Here is an 18959-nt window from a genome sequence, read left to right as displayed (position 1 = left end):
GGGCTACGAACTTTTGGTTTGGTCTGTCAAATACTCAATTCAGTTTTTTAGCTGGAGAATCGCCCAAACCCATCGCCGGCACCGCAGCACCTCGAGGGCTCATTTAGCCTCAAAGCCACGAACCTCTGCGAGGTAGTGAAGATTCTTTCTCTCCTTGGCAACGGGGCAATCTGCAGCCTCCTCTCGGGCCATCGCCTCACTGCTGACAGACCGGGCGCTAGGCAGCAGGGGCGGCTGGGAGGCTGGAGCCACAGACCAGAGCTGCCCTCTGACAATTGCCCTCCGAGCTTCAATTGACTCCGAGCCACACGCCGGGACAGGCAGGGGATGTGTGAACCTGCTTCCCACCATGCACCGCTCCCTGCCTGGGGGTGTCGCTCCCTTTATACCTGCCTGGAAACCCGCCTGCAACTCCTGCCTGGTGAAATACCAGCCCCTGGTTCTAGGAACCTCCCGTCTCTGCCCAGACACAGACCTTCACGGCCCTGCCCGCTGGGAAGTTATTCTCAGTTCCTGAGACCGAGAATGGAACCGCTGCTGCTTTTCCTCGCCCTGCTCGCCGCCCCCAGCTGTGAGTGTCCGTGGGGGACTCAGGGACGGACCCTTGGGTTAATTTAGTGATTAATTAATTCCCGGATCTGTTTCCCTGCTCCGAGGTGTCCTCACTGAGGTGCAGCTGGTCGAGTCCGGCCCAGGCGTAGTGAAGCCGGGAGAGACCTTCACTCTGAGCTGCGCTGTGTCGGGTTATTCCATCGCTAGCGGTTACAGCTGGGAATGGATCCGGCAGCCTCCCGGGAAAGGACTGGAGTGGATGGGGCGGTTGTATCCAGCTGGCGCGGGGAGCACAGCCTACGCCCCGTCTCTCCAAGGCCGAATCACCATCTCTGCAGACACCGCCAAGAACCAGTTGTTGCTGCAGCTCCGCTCGCTGACAGCTGCAGACGCCGGCACCTATTACTGCGCCGGACACGCGCACACAGTGATACGGAGCAACACCCGGCCTGGCACAAAAAGGGGAAGCGGGTTTCTGAACAGCCAAACAGCTGCAACGCTCGGTCTGTGCCCTGGTTCGTCGGACAGACGCGGCGCTGCCAGCTCCGGTTCTCCCCTGTATCCCACCCCACCCCCCGCGCGCCTTTCGGACCCCCCCCCCCAAGGAATTCCAAACCCTCCGCTTGCTCGTGCTGCGCCCAGAAATGTGCCCCCAGGGAGTCAACGGGGCAGGGGGAGCGTTTGAGGTAACACAGGCTTTGGACACTTCGCCCGAGACATTTGGGGTCCGATCCCTAGATAGTCAACACTCGCATCTCTCACTGGCCAGGCGCGGGTTTCCCTTGAGAACTATGTTCGTGGTTCTCGGGGCACTTTGTAGTTAGCAGCACTAAAGAATGATTTGGAGAGAGACTTATTGGCCAGAGGAGCATCGCATCGCACCCCTCCCCCCCCAGACTATTTGAAAAGCCCCCGCATTAAGGGCTGGTTTCTCCGGTGTCCGTCTCCTCCGCAGTTGCTCCAGCTCCAGTAGCCGGCCTGGTTCGGAGTGAGCCCGAAAGCCGCAGCTTCGCTCCATGCCCAGCTCTCTGCGCCTGTCCCAGGCTGCCACACTCGCTGGCACACTCGCTGGTTAAACAAAGGCCTTTCCGCCCCTTCACATTCCTGTGGGATCTGGCAGGGAGAGATTCTGGGAATTAAGAACGACTAAGTAATCGCATGTGTCTGTTCTGCTTGTGTCACATGCAATTTAAGATCAGAAGAGCGAAATAGTTCACACGCGCACCAATGGGACAGAGCCACATGACAGCAGCAAAGTGTCACGTTTGAGCACGAAGCTGGAATCCGCGGTTAAAATCCCCATTTATTCACCTTCAAAACGGGGTGTCCGGATCCGAGATTCTGGTGCCAGTTCCAGGTTACTCCCCTGCTCCGCCCACCCAACGTGACCCACCTCCCTCCAGCGAATGCAATCAAAGCACCCGGAGCCCATTTAAAGTGTCACAAACCATTGTGCCAGCGTGTGGTTATGGGGGGGGGGGGGGGGGAAGGGAGAAAGAGCAGCGACCAAAACCCCTCCAGAAACCGAGCGCCTTGTCCTTGGGAATATCAGGCTGAGATTTGCTAAGATCTCTAGGGGATCTGGGCGTCAAGACCCCTCCCCCCCCTTAATAAGGCAATAGGGACACTAACCGCCTACCTAGCTACCTACCTCTGCCCCCAATCCATAATCAATAAGCAGACGTCAGTAATCAATAACGGTTGAGTTCGGGACGCATCAGGCATAAGTGTTAGGCGGTTGGAACAGGGAAGAGTTCGGAATAACTGGAGTCCCAGGGCCCAGAATTCCATTTGTTCGGAATTTTTCACATGAATTAACAGACACCAGACACCACGGAGACAGACAGCAGCGGGGTGGGACAGGTTAATTCACTTGGGCTTTTGCGTTTTTCTCTTCTGCAGCAACGAGCAAAGTGTGTGTGTGACACACCATGTCTGTCCAGGAAGGTGACAGGGAGGCAGAGGGGCCTTTTGATCGGTTCCTTCTAGCTCCTCCCTTGGGCGCTGCCTCCTTATGCAAATCACCTCTGGGCTAAAGTAGTGGCCTCCGGGGCGCCCACAGCCGCTGTTTTCCCAGGACCTGATCTGCCTCTTGAGAGCCCTTCGCTGTCCCCTCCTCGCGCACCATGAACTCCCCGCTCCTCCCGATGCTCCTCCTGGCCCTGGCCCCGGGTGAGTCTGAGGGAGGCTGTGGGGAATGGGGGAGGGGAGAGTAAAGGTAGGTTGGAGTCTGACTGGTTTCTGCTTTTTCCAGGTGCCCTGTCCCAGCTCCGGCTCCAGGAGTCCGGCCCGGGCGCGGTGAAGCCCGGAGAGACCCTCACACTCACCTGCTCTGTCACCGGGGGCACCGTCACCAGCAGCTACGTGTGGCACTGGATTCGCCAGGCCCCAGGCCAGGGGCTGGAGTGGATGGGATACTGGAGCGGGAGCACGAGCTACAACCCGTCCCTGCAAGGTCGCATCACCATCACCGTCGATTCCTCCAGCACCAAGTATTATCTGCGGCTCAGCGCGCTGACAGCTGCAGACACCGCCACGTATTTCTGTGCCAGAGACACAGTGACACGGAGCTCAGCAGGGACCGGTACAAAAAGGGGAAGCGGATTCAGAGCAGGGCAGTGAAGCCAGAGCAGCAGGAAGAGCTGAGCCCAGAGCCCCTCCCCGCCCCACACGGACACTGACAGAGCTGGGTCCCTGCTAGAGAGACCGGCACGAGCACCCCCACCCACCGGCGCGCAGGAGATACTGGGACAGGAACACCCGGCGTTAAACTCATTGTTCTTCAGGACAAACTCACGGGACAGGAAGGGGTTTAGACAGGCCATTTCCACGCACGCCGGGAAGGGATCCGTGTTATCTAGACTGTCCATGTCAGGTGCCCTTTGCCGCATTTGGGCTGGAACTAGGAAAACTCTTAATATGAGTCAGATTTGGCAGAGAGTCACACAGAACTGGTTTGTCGGGGCTGGGCTGCTGGGTAAATCTGACCTGACGGTGACAAGAGGAGCTGCTCCGTGTTGGGACATGGCTACGCTCCGGCCCTCGGTCAGGTGGAGATATGGGAGCGCAGACTTGTGTAGGTCTGGCCCCCCCTGTGGGGAGTGAACCCAGCGGGACATGGCTCCGAGCCACTCGGAGAACGCGGTTCTTAAGGGGATCAGTCGATTCACCATCCTACACTACGAAGAGTTTTCTCAGCAACATGAGAGCTCAGCAAAAAAGTCGCGATCTCATTTGTATATTTTTTTGCCGAGAAAGCTTATTACCCATACTTCTTGCATTTGTATATAGGCATCTAAGATACTGATTTGATCTTGCCTCCCTGTTGTGCCCTGACCCTCCTTTCTCCTTGCCCTTATAGGCTGTAGTCCCATCCCCCCCCCCCATTTCCAACCCATCTCCCAGTCTCACACATTCAGCACTTACCTGTGGGCTTTGCTCACCTGTCCCCGTCTAACCTACTTTAAAGCCCTCCTCACAAGGTTAGCCAGTCTGTGTCCAAACAAGGCCTTCCCACTCCTGGAAAGGTGAACTCCATCTCCGCCAAGCAGTCCTTCCTGGAAGAGCACCCCGTGGTCAAGGAAGCCGAATCCCTCCTGGCAACACCATCTTCGCAGCCAGGCATTCACCTCCAGGATGCACCTCTCTCAGTCCCAAGTGCCACAGAAGCTGAAACTGCTAGCACTCACATGGAATCAGACTCAATTCACACTTCAAACTGTAAAATTCAAACAGTCAGGCACACACACACTCACACCACAGCTTGTACTCACCGGGTAGCCTCTTCAGCGGTGGGGTCGCTTTGCTCTCCCTCTTCAGCTCCCCTGTCTGCAGTCCCCTGTCCGCTTTGCTCCCCTGGTTGCACTGCTCTGGCTTTTTAAAGCCACTGCTCATCACCACCCCGCAGGTCAGATAAGCCATTTTGTGAGCCTCCAGTAGGGGGCATCCTTTTTTGGTATTTTTCCCTCATCACCTCTTTAGCCTTTTTTCAAAATTTTGCAGTGATCTTGGCCTGGAACTTTTTGGTAGCCACCCATTTATCCGCCAAATGCTGCCCCCCCTTTTGTTTACACCTTATCTGATGGGAACCCCTGAGGATGACCCCTTTGCCCAGGCCCCTTTCTTTCAGGCCCCGAGGATACAGAGTGCACCAGTTTTCTGAATGAAGCATCAAACTCTTCCCCCATACTAGAATATGGGGGAGCTGTGATGAGCTTATGGTTTTGGGAGAATGGTTTGTCAGTCCTTGGTTTTTTATTCACAACCCCTAGAGCGCGTGCTCCGGGTTTGTGAATGTGTGTGGTTTTGCGCACGTTCAGAACCCCTAGAGCGCCTGCTCCGGGTTTGTGAATGTGGGCGTTTTCACTCACAGTTCAGGGCTTGGTGTGGCTGTGGCCGCTGAGGAACTGGAGTTGTGTTTGTGTGGCTGCAACACCTCGGAATTGCAGGAGTTTTCAGTCCTTGGTTTTTTATTCACAACCCCTAGAGCGCGTGCTCCGGGTTTGTGAATGTGTGTGGTTTTGAGCACGTTCAGAACCCCTAGAGCGCCTGCTCCGGGTTTGTGAATGTGGGCGTTTTTGCTCACAGTTCTCAGGGCTTGGTGTGGCAGTGGCCGCTGAGGAACTGGAGTTGTGTTTGTGTGAGAGTTTGTCAGTCCTTGGTTTTTTATTCACAACCCCTAGAGCGCATGCTCCGGGTTTGTGAATGTGTGTGGTTTTGCGCACGTTCAGAACCCCTAGAGCACCTGCTCCGGGTTTGTGAATGTGGGCGTTTTTGCTCACAGTTCTCAGGGCTTGGTGTGGCTGTGGCCGCTGAGGAACTGGAGTTGTGTTTGTGTGGCTGCAACACCTCGGCATTGCAGGAGTTTTCAGTCCTTGGTTTTTTATTCACAACCCCTAGAGCGCGTGCTCCGGGTTTGTGAATGTGTGTGGTTTTGCGCACGTTCAGAACCCCTAGAGCGCCTGCTCCGGGTTTGTGAATGTGGGCGTTTTTGCTCACAGTTCTCAGGGCTTGGTGTGGCAGTGGCCGCTGAGGAACTGGAGTGGTGTTTGTGTGGCTGCAACAGCTCGGCATTGCAGGAGTTTTCAGTCCTTGGTTTTTTATTCACAACCCCTAGAGCGCGTGCTCCGGGTTTGTGAATGTGGGCATTTTTGCTCTCAGTTTTCTCAGGGCTTGGTGTGGCAGTGGCCGCTGAGGAACTGGAGTTGTGTTTGTGTGAGAGTTTGTCAGTCCTTGGTTTTTTATTCACAACCCCTAGAGCGCGTGCTCCGGGTTTGTGAATGTGTGGGGTTTTGCGCACGTTCAGAACCCCTAGAGCGCCTGCTCCGGGTTTGTGAATGTGGGCGTTTTTGCTCACAGTTCTCAGGGCTTGGTGTGGCTGTGGCCGCTGAGGAACTGGAGTTGTGTTTGTGTGGCTGCAGCACCTCGGCATTGCAGGAGTTTTCAGTCCTTGGTGTTTTATTCACAACCCCTAGAGCGCGTGCTCCGGGTTTGTGAATGTGTGTGGTTTTGCGCACGTTCAGAACCCCTAGAGCGCCTGCTCCGGGTTTGTGAATGTGGGCGTTTTTGCTCACAGTTCTCAGGGCATGGTGTGGCAGTGGCCGCTGAGGAACTGGAGTTGTGGTTGCATGGTTGTTTCTTACCAGAGTCTTTTGTTTTGTCCTTGGGTTCGACGTATGTGAGGTTCCGACCGCCCGGACGCTTCATCTGCACTCGTGCTGTTTTGCGTTGTTAAGGGTCTCAAAGCAGATTCCTGGTTCTTTGGCCGTTCTGGAGGAGGTGTCCTTGTAGCTCTGTCTACAGCATTGTCAGAAAAGTTGTCCATGCCTGTGAGGTGGGGGAAAAACATTTTACAAAAAAAACCACACGTATACTTTACCATCTCTCTCACCCACACCTGTGTATTTACTTAAAACCTCATAGAGCAACCAAACCAATAAGCAAAATATATTTACTGGGCTTCATCGATCCATCAGTCACTGATGCTGGTGAATTTTCTTTTTCAGCTGTCTCTTTCCTTTTTCTTTTGAGCTTGTTTTCCCTCTAGTCTAAGGACCTCTCATGTTTTTACTGTACTGTGGAGCAAACAACATTATTATAAAACACATGAAACCCTCTTGTAAAATTTAAAAAGTTATAGCTTTAAAAACAAAATAATCCATTTCAGGCTGTACAACCAACATGAGTTTTGAGTTTGTTTCTACCACTTAAAAAAACAAGCAACAAAAAACCACACAATTTTTTAAATACATCTCATTTTGCAGAATAAAAGCCAAGACTGCTTTTAAAACCCCTTGTTAGTTTAAACAAACCAAGTACTTAAAAAAACCCTTTACCTATGCCTTGTACAGCCCCTCTCCCCTCCCTCCACACACATACACTAAACAGCAGCTTTAAAAAACACACCAAACCAAGTTTGCAGCCATAGACTTTTCAAAACCCACATGCATTTAACACAGCACATTTTGCACAGAAAAAGCAACCCACCAAACACACCTTACCAGCAGTTTGACAACATATATTTTAAAAACACACCTGTGTCTGTTACAAACTCCATCACACACACCTTCAAAAACTCCCCACAGCTGTTTTAAAACCATTTGCAACTATATTTTTTAAAAGCAGGGGTATGCAACAAACTGTTTTTTAAAAACCACTTATCTCTAGCATAAGCCCCTGAATCACCCACAACTTAACCCCAGCCAGCTTTTTTTAAAATAAAAACCCCAGGTAAAAACACACATTTTTGTAACCATCCCAGATACTTTTAGCCTAACTCCACCGCTTCCTCCCCCAACTCAGAATTGAACATTTATTTTCAAAATACATTTGGCACAGAAAGAGCAGCCCACTCTATACCAGCAGTTTGCCAACATATAGTTTAAAAACAGCAATAAGCTCCCCCACAATTAAGTTTTGAAAAAAAACCAACTCACAATTTAAACATTACAATTAGTTAAAAGAAAAAAAAAATAACCCACACGCTTTAAAAGTGATTATGGATAGTTACCTTCTACCACAGGGTAAAGGCATGCTGGCACAGGGCTATTCTGTTTTCCCTTATGTATATTTGGGACTACGGAATAAAAAACAAGCAAAAAAAATGTGAGTTAGGATTACCCCCAAATGCTTCAAACCCCATTTTAAAAACACACCTAGGTCTTGCACAGACCTCATCTCACACACACACACACACACCAACCCCACATACATTTAAAAGCCAATTGCAAAAGTTACCTTTCACTATGGGACAGTGTTGCAGGCACATGCTTGTTCTGTTCCCCCCCATGTGTGCTTGGGCCTTAAGGTTAAAGAATAAGCACAAAAATTAGTTAGTATTACCCAGGTTTTTTTTTCAACAGTATTAAGCACAACTACAGTTAAAAATGGTTTTTACCTTGGCCTGGTGGGCAACTGCAGCTTAAAATTACTGGTTCCATGTTAAACAGATCACACTGCAATTAAGATAGCCACCATTATTTTACTGAGAGAGCATGGCCAAAGAGTGGCATTATAGAATATATATTTTCAAAGTTACGAACAGGGAACACACCTTCTCCTGTTGCAGTCCAGCAGCCATTCAAGAAAGTTTCTGTTGAAAAGGACAATCACCCTAATACCTAGGTGTGACGGCGCGTTGGGGGTTCCCCGTCTCCTGCACCCCGAAATGGCACAAACAGACTGCACCAGCCAGTGGAATTGAGGGTGGTTTATTGCTCCTCCAGCACAGCGCAGCACAGATGTAATCTGGTTACAGGAACTGGGCTAGGATGCCTCAGGCCCCCTTGAGATGGGGGAGACTGGGCCCCTAAACTCCAGCCCCTTCCCCTAGGCTCTCCTCCATGCCCTCCGACAGCCAGCAACCAACTCACTAACTTCCAGCCCTGCCCCCCAGCCAAGGCAGCATTCCACCTTCCTTTGTTCCTCTCCATGGGGGGTGTCTGGCCACTGGTTTGCATAGTGACTCATCCTGTTTTGCTGGGTCGTGGTCCCCACGACAGCCAGTGGGGGTTACCCCAGAGCCAGCAGCATAGAAACCAGCCAGGTACCCCCACTACGTCACAGTTCTCCCCCCTCCGAGAGCGAACTGAGCAGGGTCACTCCACTCGTGACCTAGGGAAGTTCGGGTCCTCTGCGTGGGAACCCGCCCTGGGGACATGGGTGCTCCCCTTGACTCGGGCCGGCCGTGGCGAGGCCCCACATGAATTGGCTTCCCTCTGTCCACTCGCCGCCCCGCTCCAGGGCGACTGGCACAGGCCTGTCCTCGGGGGTCACACCCACCCTTCCACTGGCCTTGATCTCTGGCCAGGGTCTCTCGGGCCGGGGCCATGAGCCCAGCGAGCCTTCTCTGGACAGCCAGGGCGGCTTCCACCCCCGATGCTCCATCCAGGGAGGACTTCCCCTCCCATAACTCTCTCAGCAAGCCCAGAGGGTCTATCTGGGGTAGAGACCCCCAAGCCGCTTTCCTCCTGTCTTGGGCCTTCCCGCCCCTCTGGCAGGAGTCACAGGACCGGCAGTACCGCTGCACGGCTGTAAAGATTCCCGGCCAATAGAAGTGCTGGAGCAGCCTCAGCCGGGTGCTCCGGATCCCCCGGTGGCCCCCAACGGGGGAATCGTGGGCCAAATACAGCAGCTTGAGGCGATACTTTCGGGGGACGACCAGCTGCCGCTCTACCCTCCATGCCCTCGCCTTCCTGGGGGGGAGCCACTCACGGAACAGGAGCCCACGCTCCCGCAGGAATCTCTCCTGGCCACCTCTCCCCCGGGGCTGAGCTGCATGGAGGCCAGCCTGGTCCCTCAGCCTCTGCAAGGAGGGGTCTGCCTGCACCTCAGCCTGGAATTCAGCTGCTGAGGCAGGGATCGGGACCTGTCCCCCACCTTTGCCTAGGTCCGGAGTCCCAGCCTGGCTGGACCCCGTGTCCACTGGGATGGGACCCTGAGGACGCTGCCAGGAATCCTTCCCTGGACCCACGTTGTCAGCCCCCCGCTGGCTCTGGCTCCAGGTAGTGACTAGAGCCCGCTGGGATTCATGGGGCCACTCCTCTAGGTCATTCCCCATCAGCACCTCGGTGGGCAAGTGCGGGTGCACCCCCACTTCCTTGAGGCCTTCCTTCGCCCCCCATTTCAGATGCACCCGGGCTACAGGCACCTTAAACGGGGACCCATCTATGCCCTTCAGGGTCAGCTGCGCGTGGGGTAGTATCCGCTCCTGGGCCACTATGTCGGATCGGGCCAGAGTCACCTCCGCCCTCGTGTCCCAGAAGCCCGTCACCTTCCTACCATCCACCTCCAGGGGTATGAGGCACTCGCTCCGCAGGGGCCGTCCTGCCCCCACCCGGTACACGGAGAAATCCGCCTCCTGAGAATCAGACCTCCCAGGGGAGGTGCACAGAGCATCCTTCCCCTCTCTCTGAGCTGAGGTTTGCCTGCCAGCCCCTGCCTCTGGGGCAGCCTGCCCTTCCTCCCGCCCCAGCCAGTTAACCCTGGAAAGTCCCCGGTCCTGGGACCTGGTGCACTGAGCCCTCTTGTGGCCTTTTTGCCCACAGCGCTGGCAAGTTAGGCTTTGGGCTGTCTCTGTCCAGGCCCTGGCTGGTTCTCTGGGGCGCAGACGACCTGTTCCTTGGTCTCGCCCCGTAGTTGACTCCCTCCGTCGCTCAGCCGAGATCCGGTCTCTGCGCGGTTCCCTCTCTCTCCGGGACTCCCGTTCACACCCGGACCGGCTCTCCGTGAACTCATCCGCCAGTCTCCCGGCCTCCTGGGGGTTCTCTGGTCTCCGGTCCTTGAGCCACAGCCTCAGTTTGGGTGGGCACGCTTCATAGAACTGCTCCATCATGACCAGCTTGAGCAGCTCCTCTGCGGTCTGGGCTCCGACTCCAGACACCCACTTGCGGCCGTATTGCGCCAGGCGGGAGGCCAGGTCCACATAGGTCTCCCGTGGCCCTTTCTGTACCCCCCGGAACTTCTTCCTGTACATCTCGGGGGTCAGCCCGAACTTGTGCAGCAGGGCCTCCTTGACTCGGTTGTAATCCCCTGGCTGTAGGTCCTCCAGCTGACTGAGCACTCCGGCCGCCTCCTGCTTCAGTGCGGGGATGAGCTCCTGCAGCCAGTCAGCTGGGGGGACCCGTTGCAGTCCACAGGCCCTCTCAAAGGCACTGAGGAACCCGTCTATGTCACCCATGTCCTTCAATTGGGCCACCATGAGCCTCTCCAAGCGTCTGGCAGTCCTGGGACCCTGGGGCCCATCCGCACTTGGCGCAGCCGGTGCCCCGCCGGTTCTCCGCTCTGCCATGGCCAGCTCATGCTGCCGCTGCCTCTCTCGGTCCTGGCGCTCCTTCTCTCGATCTTGGCGCTCCCTCTCTCGGTCCTGGCGGTCCTTCTCTCGGTCCTCTACTTCCAATTCCCTGATCCGCAGCTGGATCTCCAGCCGCCGCAGCTCCGCTGGGCTGGCCCCTGCCCTAGATGGGCTACGGCTTGCAGGCCTCCCGGGAGACACTGTCTCATCTCTCCGTTGGGTTCCAGCGCTCCTCCCCCTCTCTGAGCCTGACACACTCTCAGGGGGGGTCTGGCTGCTTCCCCTGGGGACAAGATCCTGGCCCTGTGGCTGGTCATTATCTTCCAGCTGGGCAATCAGCTGGGCCTTGGTTGCTTTCTGCACAGGCAAGCCCCTCTCTCTGCACAGCCCCACCAGCTCTGCCTTCAAGAGTCGGGCGTAGGCCATCTGCCCGCTGGGCCCCTCGGTGCAGACTCACCAGTCTAGTGCTGCAGCGCCCCACGATTCCCAGGAACCGCTTCGCTCTGTCTCCAGCACGCCTGGCTCCAGGGCTCTTGCTTCTACTGCGCCTTGTCGCTTGCCGCTGGAAGCTCCATCCACGGGGTGCAGTGCATCCCACTTCTGACACCAGTGTGACGGCGCGTTGGGGGTTCCCCGTCTCCTGCACCCCGAAATGGCACAAACAGACTGCACCAGCCAGTGGAATTGAGGGTGGTTTATTGCTCCTCCAGCACAGCGCAGCACAGATGTAATCTGGTTACAGGAACTGGGCTAGGATGCCTCAGGCCCCCTTGAGATGGGGGAGACTGGGCCCCTAAACTCCAGCCCCTTCCCCTAGGCTCTCCTCCATGCCCTCCGACAGCCAGCAACCAACTCACTAACTTCCAGCCCTGCCCCCCAGCCAAGGCAGCATTCCACCTTCCTTTGTTCCTCTCCATGGGGGGTGTCTGGCCACTGGTTTGCATAGTGACTCATCCTGTTTTGCTGGGTCGTGGTCCCCACGACAGCCAGTGGGGGTTACCCCAGAGCCAGCAGCATAGAAACCAGCCAGGTACCCCCACTACGTCACAGGTTTTTTATACCCTCCTAGCCCATTGTTTCAAACAACTTCAATGTAGTAGCTAGCAGGTGAATTTGATCACTGCAGCTCTGAAATAATAGATCCTTAAAGACATAGGCACCCCTCCCTAGCATTGCCTTTTCTGATCTGGGGGTGGAAGAATTAAGCTGTCTCCACACCTGAGTTGCTTTTGGCTACATTTTTTTTCTTTTAGTTAAAATACATTTTTTGTAGGGCTTTCTTACAGTATTAACAGTAAAAGCACCAATCCTTAATGTAGCTGTACCCATTTCCATGTGGAGACCCTTTGCAGATATCAATACATGTCTTGGGGTTTGGTTTTTTTAAACATGCTTCTTTCATGCTTAAGGCTTGGGGTTTAAATAAAATGCTTTTAAATGTTTGATTGTCTTTAGAGAAAATGCTTGTTCTAAAGTATGGGTAAAAGTTGGAAACATTTCAGTTTTGGGTTAGATCCTTAATTTTTTTTTTAACTTTTAATGGCTAGAAAAAGTAGCCCATAGCATTTAACCAACTCCTGGGTCATATTTAAACTGTCCAATAGCATTTCTACCAACGCCTGTGTCCTTTAAACTGTCCAATAGTGCTCTACCAGCCCCAGGGGTTATATTTAAACTGTCCAATACCATCTGCAAACTCCTGAGGTGTTATTTAATTAGATATTCATCAGAGCCCACCCATCCAACCCATCAAATTTAATTACTGAACATTAACCTCAACAAGGGTAAGTGGTCTCACCTAAACCTAATCATTGACTGGAGCCCCTGGCTATTCAGCGAGGTGCGGTGAAACCATTGAGTTCATGTCTAATAAATCCTAACTGGGGTGGTGGTGGTAATTTTTTCCTTTTATTTAAAAAACAAAATATTTGAGGGGTTTTTCCTTCCCTCGAGTTTCTACCATACATCTTTCAGGGGTTTTTCAGTAAATGGGCCCCTTTATACAAAATGGATTCTCACAAACTTTATTTTTTAAAATGATTTTATTTAAAAGACATACAGACCATGTGTTCCACCAAAACTTTTACTCATGTAAGGATCACACAAACCTTCTGAGAGAAGATTGTCACAAAAGCCCCTTTTCAATAGATTTTTACAGCTACCAAGTTTTATATCTCATGTGTGTCCCCTCACCATTCTCTAACTTCATCCTTTTAGACATCTTACAAATAGTCTTTTTCTTAAGCAGGGTTCTGTAACTTTTTGTACGCACCAAACGTTCAATATAACGCTCTAAGCAGGCGTCTTTTGGCTTGGTCATGGTCTTTAAAACACTGTGAGGATCTTGACTGAATTGCACTGCATTTACCAAAGTCACCCCTTGTGCTAAGTGTTCTTGAGTTAAGCACAGACTTTGCATAGCATAACCTACGGCAATAACAGTATTTAATAAGCTTTCCAAACACAGTTCAGCACATAGGCCCCAGAGCTTGCAGTTTATATCCTCCGGAGTCCAAATCACACAGTCATGGTGCCGCTGGGCTGGCGCATCTATGACGCAACCCTCACAGTCCTCAAAAAGCTTTTCCCTAAGACAGTGACTAAGGACGGTATAAACACCAATGCGTACAATGGAGCACACGACTTTTTTACGCTTATGATGTGGCACTGGCTCAACTAGGTCAATGCCAAGCCACCGCCTGAATTCTTCATGGCCGTCATCCTTGGCGTTCTCTTCAATGCTTTGTATCGGTGTTGAGCAAAAACAAGGTGGGCCCGGTTCGTCTGCCTTGTCCGATGCAATGCTGTCCTGGGTCTGAGGGTCAGCTAGAAAGGCATCGTCGAGCTGTTGAGAAATTGCCAGAAAGAAATAATGTAAGACGCTCTGGTCATTTTTTTTAAGTTTACAAAATCCCGGTTTCCTAACCCCATGATGCCCCAACTTCGATCTTTCACTTACCTGTTTGGCTTCTTTTCCATGTGTCTTGTCCGACTCCTGGGAGCCGTGGGCACCTTCCTCCTCCAGGCCATCTAGCTCATCAGGCTGCCTCGTGAGCGGTTGGGTTCCGGCGTCAGATACTGGTGTATCCATCAGTGGCTGGGCCAAAGGGCTCCCTTCAACTTCTCCTTCCTCCTTGGAACTGTTGCTGATGTAGCGCTTTCTTCTCAGCACCAAAACAAAGTTGGTGAAAGAAGCCATGTTTCCACTCAGCGTTTGCACGCTCTTGGAAGCACGTGCTCTTGGAACAAGATGGCCTCTTTTGTGTGGTGCTAGAACTTATGGGGAAGTGCTATGTTCTGATTGGCAGAGGGTGTCATGGGAGGCTCTTAGAGGGGTCACATGACCCGCTTCCGGGCGGGTCATCCGGTCCCAGAACTGCCCCCCGATAGCTCAAAGCGGTTCGCGGGGCGGTCCTACAGGGGAAAAACCCTTCCTGATTGGTAGAGAGAGGTGGGACGAGTTCTTAGAGGGGTCACACGACCCACTTCTGGGCGGGTCATCTGGTCCCGGAACTGCCCGCGATTGGTCAAAGCGGGTTGTGGGGCAGTCCTACAGGGGAAAAACCCTTCCTTATAGGTGGAGGGAGGCGGGGCGAGTCCTTAGAGGGGTCACATGACACCCCTTACTTCCAGTCACCTGCCCCATTGACCCGGATGTACTACCCTCCAGGGGCTGGACTTCCGGTGACAGGGGAGATGGGACTTCCGGTGCCAGGGGCGGGACTTCCGGGGTCAGGGGCGGGGCTAACATTTGATTGATGGTAGGGCCCTTATACTACTTACAGCGGCTCCCCGTGGCTGGGATTTGAAGCCGGGAGGAGAGACATCTAATTCCAATAACCAGGCCCGACGCGCCCTGGGTCCGGGGGCTGGGTTCGGCGTCACGGGCAGTGAGAAAATCCGGGCTTGGTGGTTTTCTGAAGGGCTGTTCTGGCTGAAACAGGACCGAGTCTGGGGTTCAGCTGCAGAGAGGTTCAGGTCAGATTCTCACAGGGGGTCCCCCTAGCCAGGTGACGTGGCGCTCGGTGAGTGACAGCTGCCAGTCTCCCTGGAGCGCTCCGTGTCCAAGAGGCACTGGGGGTGGATTCGTCATGGCTCTGCACCATCCCCTTGCACCAATGATGGGCATGTTGGATCCGCTCCGAATTCAGTACACGACTGCAGTTTACACTCCCTGAGAGTCCATGGACTCAGAGTGCGCAGCCCCTGAGTGGCTCTGCTCTGCTTTCTCCTCCCCGCAGAGCGGATCAAGGGGGACTTGGTGACCCAAGTGACAGGACCCATTTGAGTCTCTGAGGGGGACCCCGTGCTTCTGAACTGCACCTACAAGGTATCTGGGTACCCTTTCCCCTTCTGGTACGTGCAGCGCCCCGGCCAGCCCCTGCAGCTTTTCCTGAGGGACGCGGGCAGCCAGGACTCGGATGAGGGGCATAGGAGGAGATTCAGCGCTAAAGCCAAGAGAAAACCGGACTCCTTCCACCTGCAGAAAGCGGCCGCCGAACTGAGCGACTCCGCCACCTATTACTGCGCTGTGAGTGACACAGTGACACAGTCCGGCAGGGCTGCCGTGCAAAAACCGCGTGTGTGTTACCGAGCGCCTCTGTTCTGCGAGGAATATCAAACTCCGTAGACGGTGCAGTTAAGTCTCTAAAGAGAGGTGGGTGCTGCCCTGAAAAGGTCATCTATGCGCATGTGCGCGTGCGCACACACACACATACAGAGAGAGAGAAAAAGAGAGAGAGAGAGAGAGAGAGAGAGAGAGAGAGGAAAAGCGGGGGAGGTAACATACCACATATACACATGCACAGACAGACACAAGCTCTGCCACACCACTCATTATCTTGCTCTTTTTTTAACCTTGTTAAAGTCTGGCCTTCACCACATCCTCTGGCAGGGAGTTCCACAGGATGACTGTGATCTGAGTGAAGAAAAACTTCCTTGTGTTTGTTTTAAACCTGCTGCCTATTAACTTCATTTGAAGACCCCTAGTTCTTACATTGTGGAAGTAGGTAAATAACTTTTCCTTATTCACTTTCTCCACTCACGTCATGATTTTATAGAGCTCTAACTCACCCCTGGGCCTCAGTGGGACCATGGCAGGTATGGACACTTCTGGAACTGCAGGACTGAACTGATGGTGATCAGATTCAGCGAAATAGCTCAGAGCTATGCAATAAATATCACCCTGCTTGGGCCATGTGTCTGACGGGGGAGAGGAACGTGGGTGTCATTCCCTGTAGCGGAGAGGAGAGAGGATCTCAAAGAACAGCCCTGACTAATAAAGTATTTGGGGCCAAATTTACCAAGGTCTCTGCACACCTGTTCATTTATTTAAGTGGCCATTTCAGATTCAAAACTTCGGAAAAGTTCCAGGGAAAATTGTGTTTGGAGAAAAAAAAGTTAAGTTAAAAGGTAAAACTGAAACAAACAAACCAAAAAATCTGGCACACTCAAGGGGCAAGAACGTTACCTTGAAATATGGACAGCTGCACAGTGCAATCCCCTGTTTGTTCTCTGCTCGCCACCAATTTTACTGGAAAACGAGATAATTTCCTGTCTCAGTACTTATTAAATTCCTTTCCGCCTGGATACTCTCCCACAATGCATCAGGGCTCACTCAGTGTTATTGCCACAGTTGGGCTGTCTGACAATACCCGCCTTTACTCCTGTACCTGGCAGAGACAAAATACTTAGGCCAGGGGTCACCAACCAGTAGATCAGGATCTACTAGTAAATCTCAGAGCCTCTCACAGGGGATCCTGACTTGTTTGGCCTGGAAACTCTCAAGGTCTGGTACTTCATTTGCTGCTCCCGCACTGTCCCTCTGCTCCTGCCCTCTGCCTTGCAGCTGCCACCGTGGGAGCCTCCGGTTTGCTGTGCAAGGTGTGGGAGGGAGAATGGGTTCACTGATGTTGGGGTGTCCCTCCCCACACTTCTGTACCCTGTCTCGACACAGAGAGAAGGGGTGGAAGGCGATAGGCAATTCAAATATCGGTCACTCTCACATGCTTTGTGTGTCTCTGTCATTCTCTCTCACACACGGTCCTTCTCTCTCCTCTTCCACCCTAACGGGAGTGGGATGGCATGGTTGTTACTACTTTTACTGCTGGAAAAGTGGGCTATTTTTTTCCATCCCTGCACTCAGGCACCTGCCCAGGAGGTGGGTCTCCCCGCACGCAAACTCCTTCCCAGAGCTTGCACCCTGAAACCCCTCCTGAACCCCAATCCCCTACCCTAGACTGAGGCTGGAGCCTGTCCCACACTTCAGACCCCTTGGGCCAAGATCAGAGCCTGCACCCAACCCCCTAACGAGCCTCTTAAAAGGGACTGAGGATGGTGGAGGTGGAGCAGAGACAGGGCCTGAAATCGGCGGGGTAGGAAGAGGGACAAGGGTATTTCGGTTTCAGGGAGATCTTACATGGACTTAAGTTGAAAAGGAGAGCTTGTGGTTAAAAGGGTTGGGGACCACAGACTTTGGCAAAGTTCTGCAGAGAGGGTTTGTGCTGCACAGCTCCAGAGTCGCCCGGCAGAGGGCTCCGCGTGCCACGCTCCATGTAGACTTGTCGGCCTCTGGATCCTTTTCACACCCTCCCTGGCTTTGCTTTCTCTCCCTCCCAGCCTGGCAGTTCACTCTCCGCTCGGAGCTCCTGGCGGACACGCGGAGCCTTTGAGCGCCTAAGCACAGACTCGGCCGGGGCGGGGTTTGTGTCATTGACACCACCCAGGACCCAACTCAAAATCCAGCAGCAACAGCAGGGTCACAGCGCGCGTGTCGCTCCCCGGGTCTGCAGCAGTGGGAACAGGGCCCGGTGTCTGTCCCGGTGAGGGTCTGTGGGCTGGGGAAAGAGACCAGCGGAGGGTCATCGGGGAAGAGCAGAGACACCCCGATTTGTGCGGGGATGGGAACAACGCGGGGCGCAGCGATTTTGCTGCTTCTCGTTTGGGGTAAGATTTCCTGTTTCCAGCTGCCCCTTGCCCATTCCAGTCACCCCTGTCCCCAAACCCTCCCACCCCACCTACCACACCCCTGCTCCCCCGCCCATCCCAATCAACACCCCTCTCTCTCCCTCTTCCCGTCCCACCCAATACACCCAGTCCACCCTACTGCCGTGTCCTAAAGTTCCTCAGTTACTGACTTAACTCTGCCAGGTTTTAATTCCCAGGTACCCGGGGCCGGGCTCAGATCGAGCAGCCGGACTCCGCCAAAGCTTCGGAGGGAGCCGAACAGAACCTCACCTGCAACCACCCCGCAATCACGACGAGTGACAGTGTGTTTTGGTACCGGCAGTTCCCGGGCCAAGGGCCCCAGTTCATCGTGTCTTGGTACAGCGGAACCACGCCTAGCTCCGAGCCCGAGGGAGCCCTGCACATCCCCGGGGACAGGAAATCCAGCACGCTGGTCCTGCGCAGGGCGCGGCTGGCGGACGCGGCGGTGTATTACTGCGCTCTGGGCGACACAGTGTGACAGCCAGGGGCGGGCCCCGTACAATAAGTATCGCCGTGTATGTAGGGGGCTGGGGGGGGGGGATGCCAGACACGCTTTTGGCTGGGGAAGGGGAGCGACAGTCAGATGACAAGAGGTGAATAAAACCTATTGGGGCCAAATTTCCCAAAGTCTCTCCGGGCGCTGATTAGGCGGGTTTTAGAGTTGATCCCTTTCAGAGAGAAAAATGAGGGAAAATAAGAGGTAAAGGCTGGAAGGAAGCTTGTGGCGCTCACACGGAACCAGACTACACTCGCACAATACGGGTGGGAGGGTCACACGCTCCAGGGGCGTTGACGGGGCCAGAAGAGAGATGTTCCCCTCCTTCTGCACAGGGAGAAAAACTGTCCAGGACCATCCTCCCCTACTGTCCTGGGAAACACGCTCGGCCTGGTCGCGAAAGTCGGATTTGCTGCTCCAGGGGTAAGAAAGTCTCCTGCGAGCTGTCGCGGGTGCTGTGGGCACGTTTGGCCACGCGGGGGCGCGGAGGCGCTGGCTAAATTCAACTTACAGGTCGGTCTCTGTGTGACGGACCGGGCCGTGTCTGGGCACAGCTAAGGGCATCCGCTCAGGGCGAATTGCTCAAATCCGGGGCTTCTTACAGCCCCCGACTGGCGACCTCTCCACACAGGC

The 18959-nt window shown here is 54.0% G+C and overlaps 1 protein-coding gene and 2 pseudogenes across 2 annotated transcripts; 2 read left to right on the top strand and 1 right to left on the bottom strand.

Moving 5' to 3' along the window:
• Window positions 1-2601: 2601 nt before the first annotated feature.
• On the top strand, window positions 2602-3253 carry LOC142821324 (immunoglobulin heavy variable 4-59 pseudogene; annotated as a pseudogene). The gene is made up of 2 exons (XR_016348090.1): window positions 2602-2724; window positions 2807-3253. The product of XR_016348090.1 is annotated as an immunoglobulin heavy variable 4-59 pseudogene (transcript).
• A 9748-nt stretch (window positions 3254-13001) lies between these two features.
• LOC149521090 (uncharacterized) lies at window positions 13002-14042 on the bottom strand. Its single transcript, XM_089774345.1, has 2 exons — window positions 13803-14042; window positions 13002-13688 (listed from the first exon to the last, which is right to left on the bottom strand). Exons 1-2 carry the CDS (start codon window positions 14040-14042, stop codon window positions 13002-13004), a joined length of 927 nt encoding a protein of 308 aa, XP_089630471.1.
• A 1894-nt stretch (window positions 14043-15936) lies between these two features.
• On the top strand, window positions 15937-18308 carry LOC142821253 (T cell receptor alpha variable 4 pseudogene; annotated as a pseudogene).
• Window positions 18309-18959: the final 651 nt, after the last annotated feature.

Source organism: Pelodiscus sinensis, chromosome 30, assembly GCF_052426305.1.
Source record: "Pelodiscus sinensis isolate ZL-2025 chromosome 30, ASM5242630v1, whole genome shotgun sequence".
Classification (NCBI taxonomy): domain Eukaryota; kingdom Metazoa; phylum Chordata; order Testudines; family Trionychidae; genus Pelodiscus; species Pelodiscus sinensis.
This window is presented reverse-complemented; position numbering and strand designations above follow the sequence as displayed.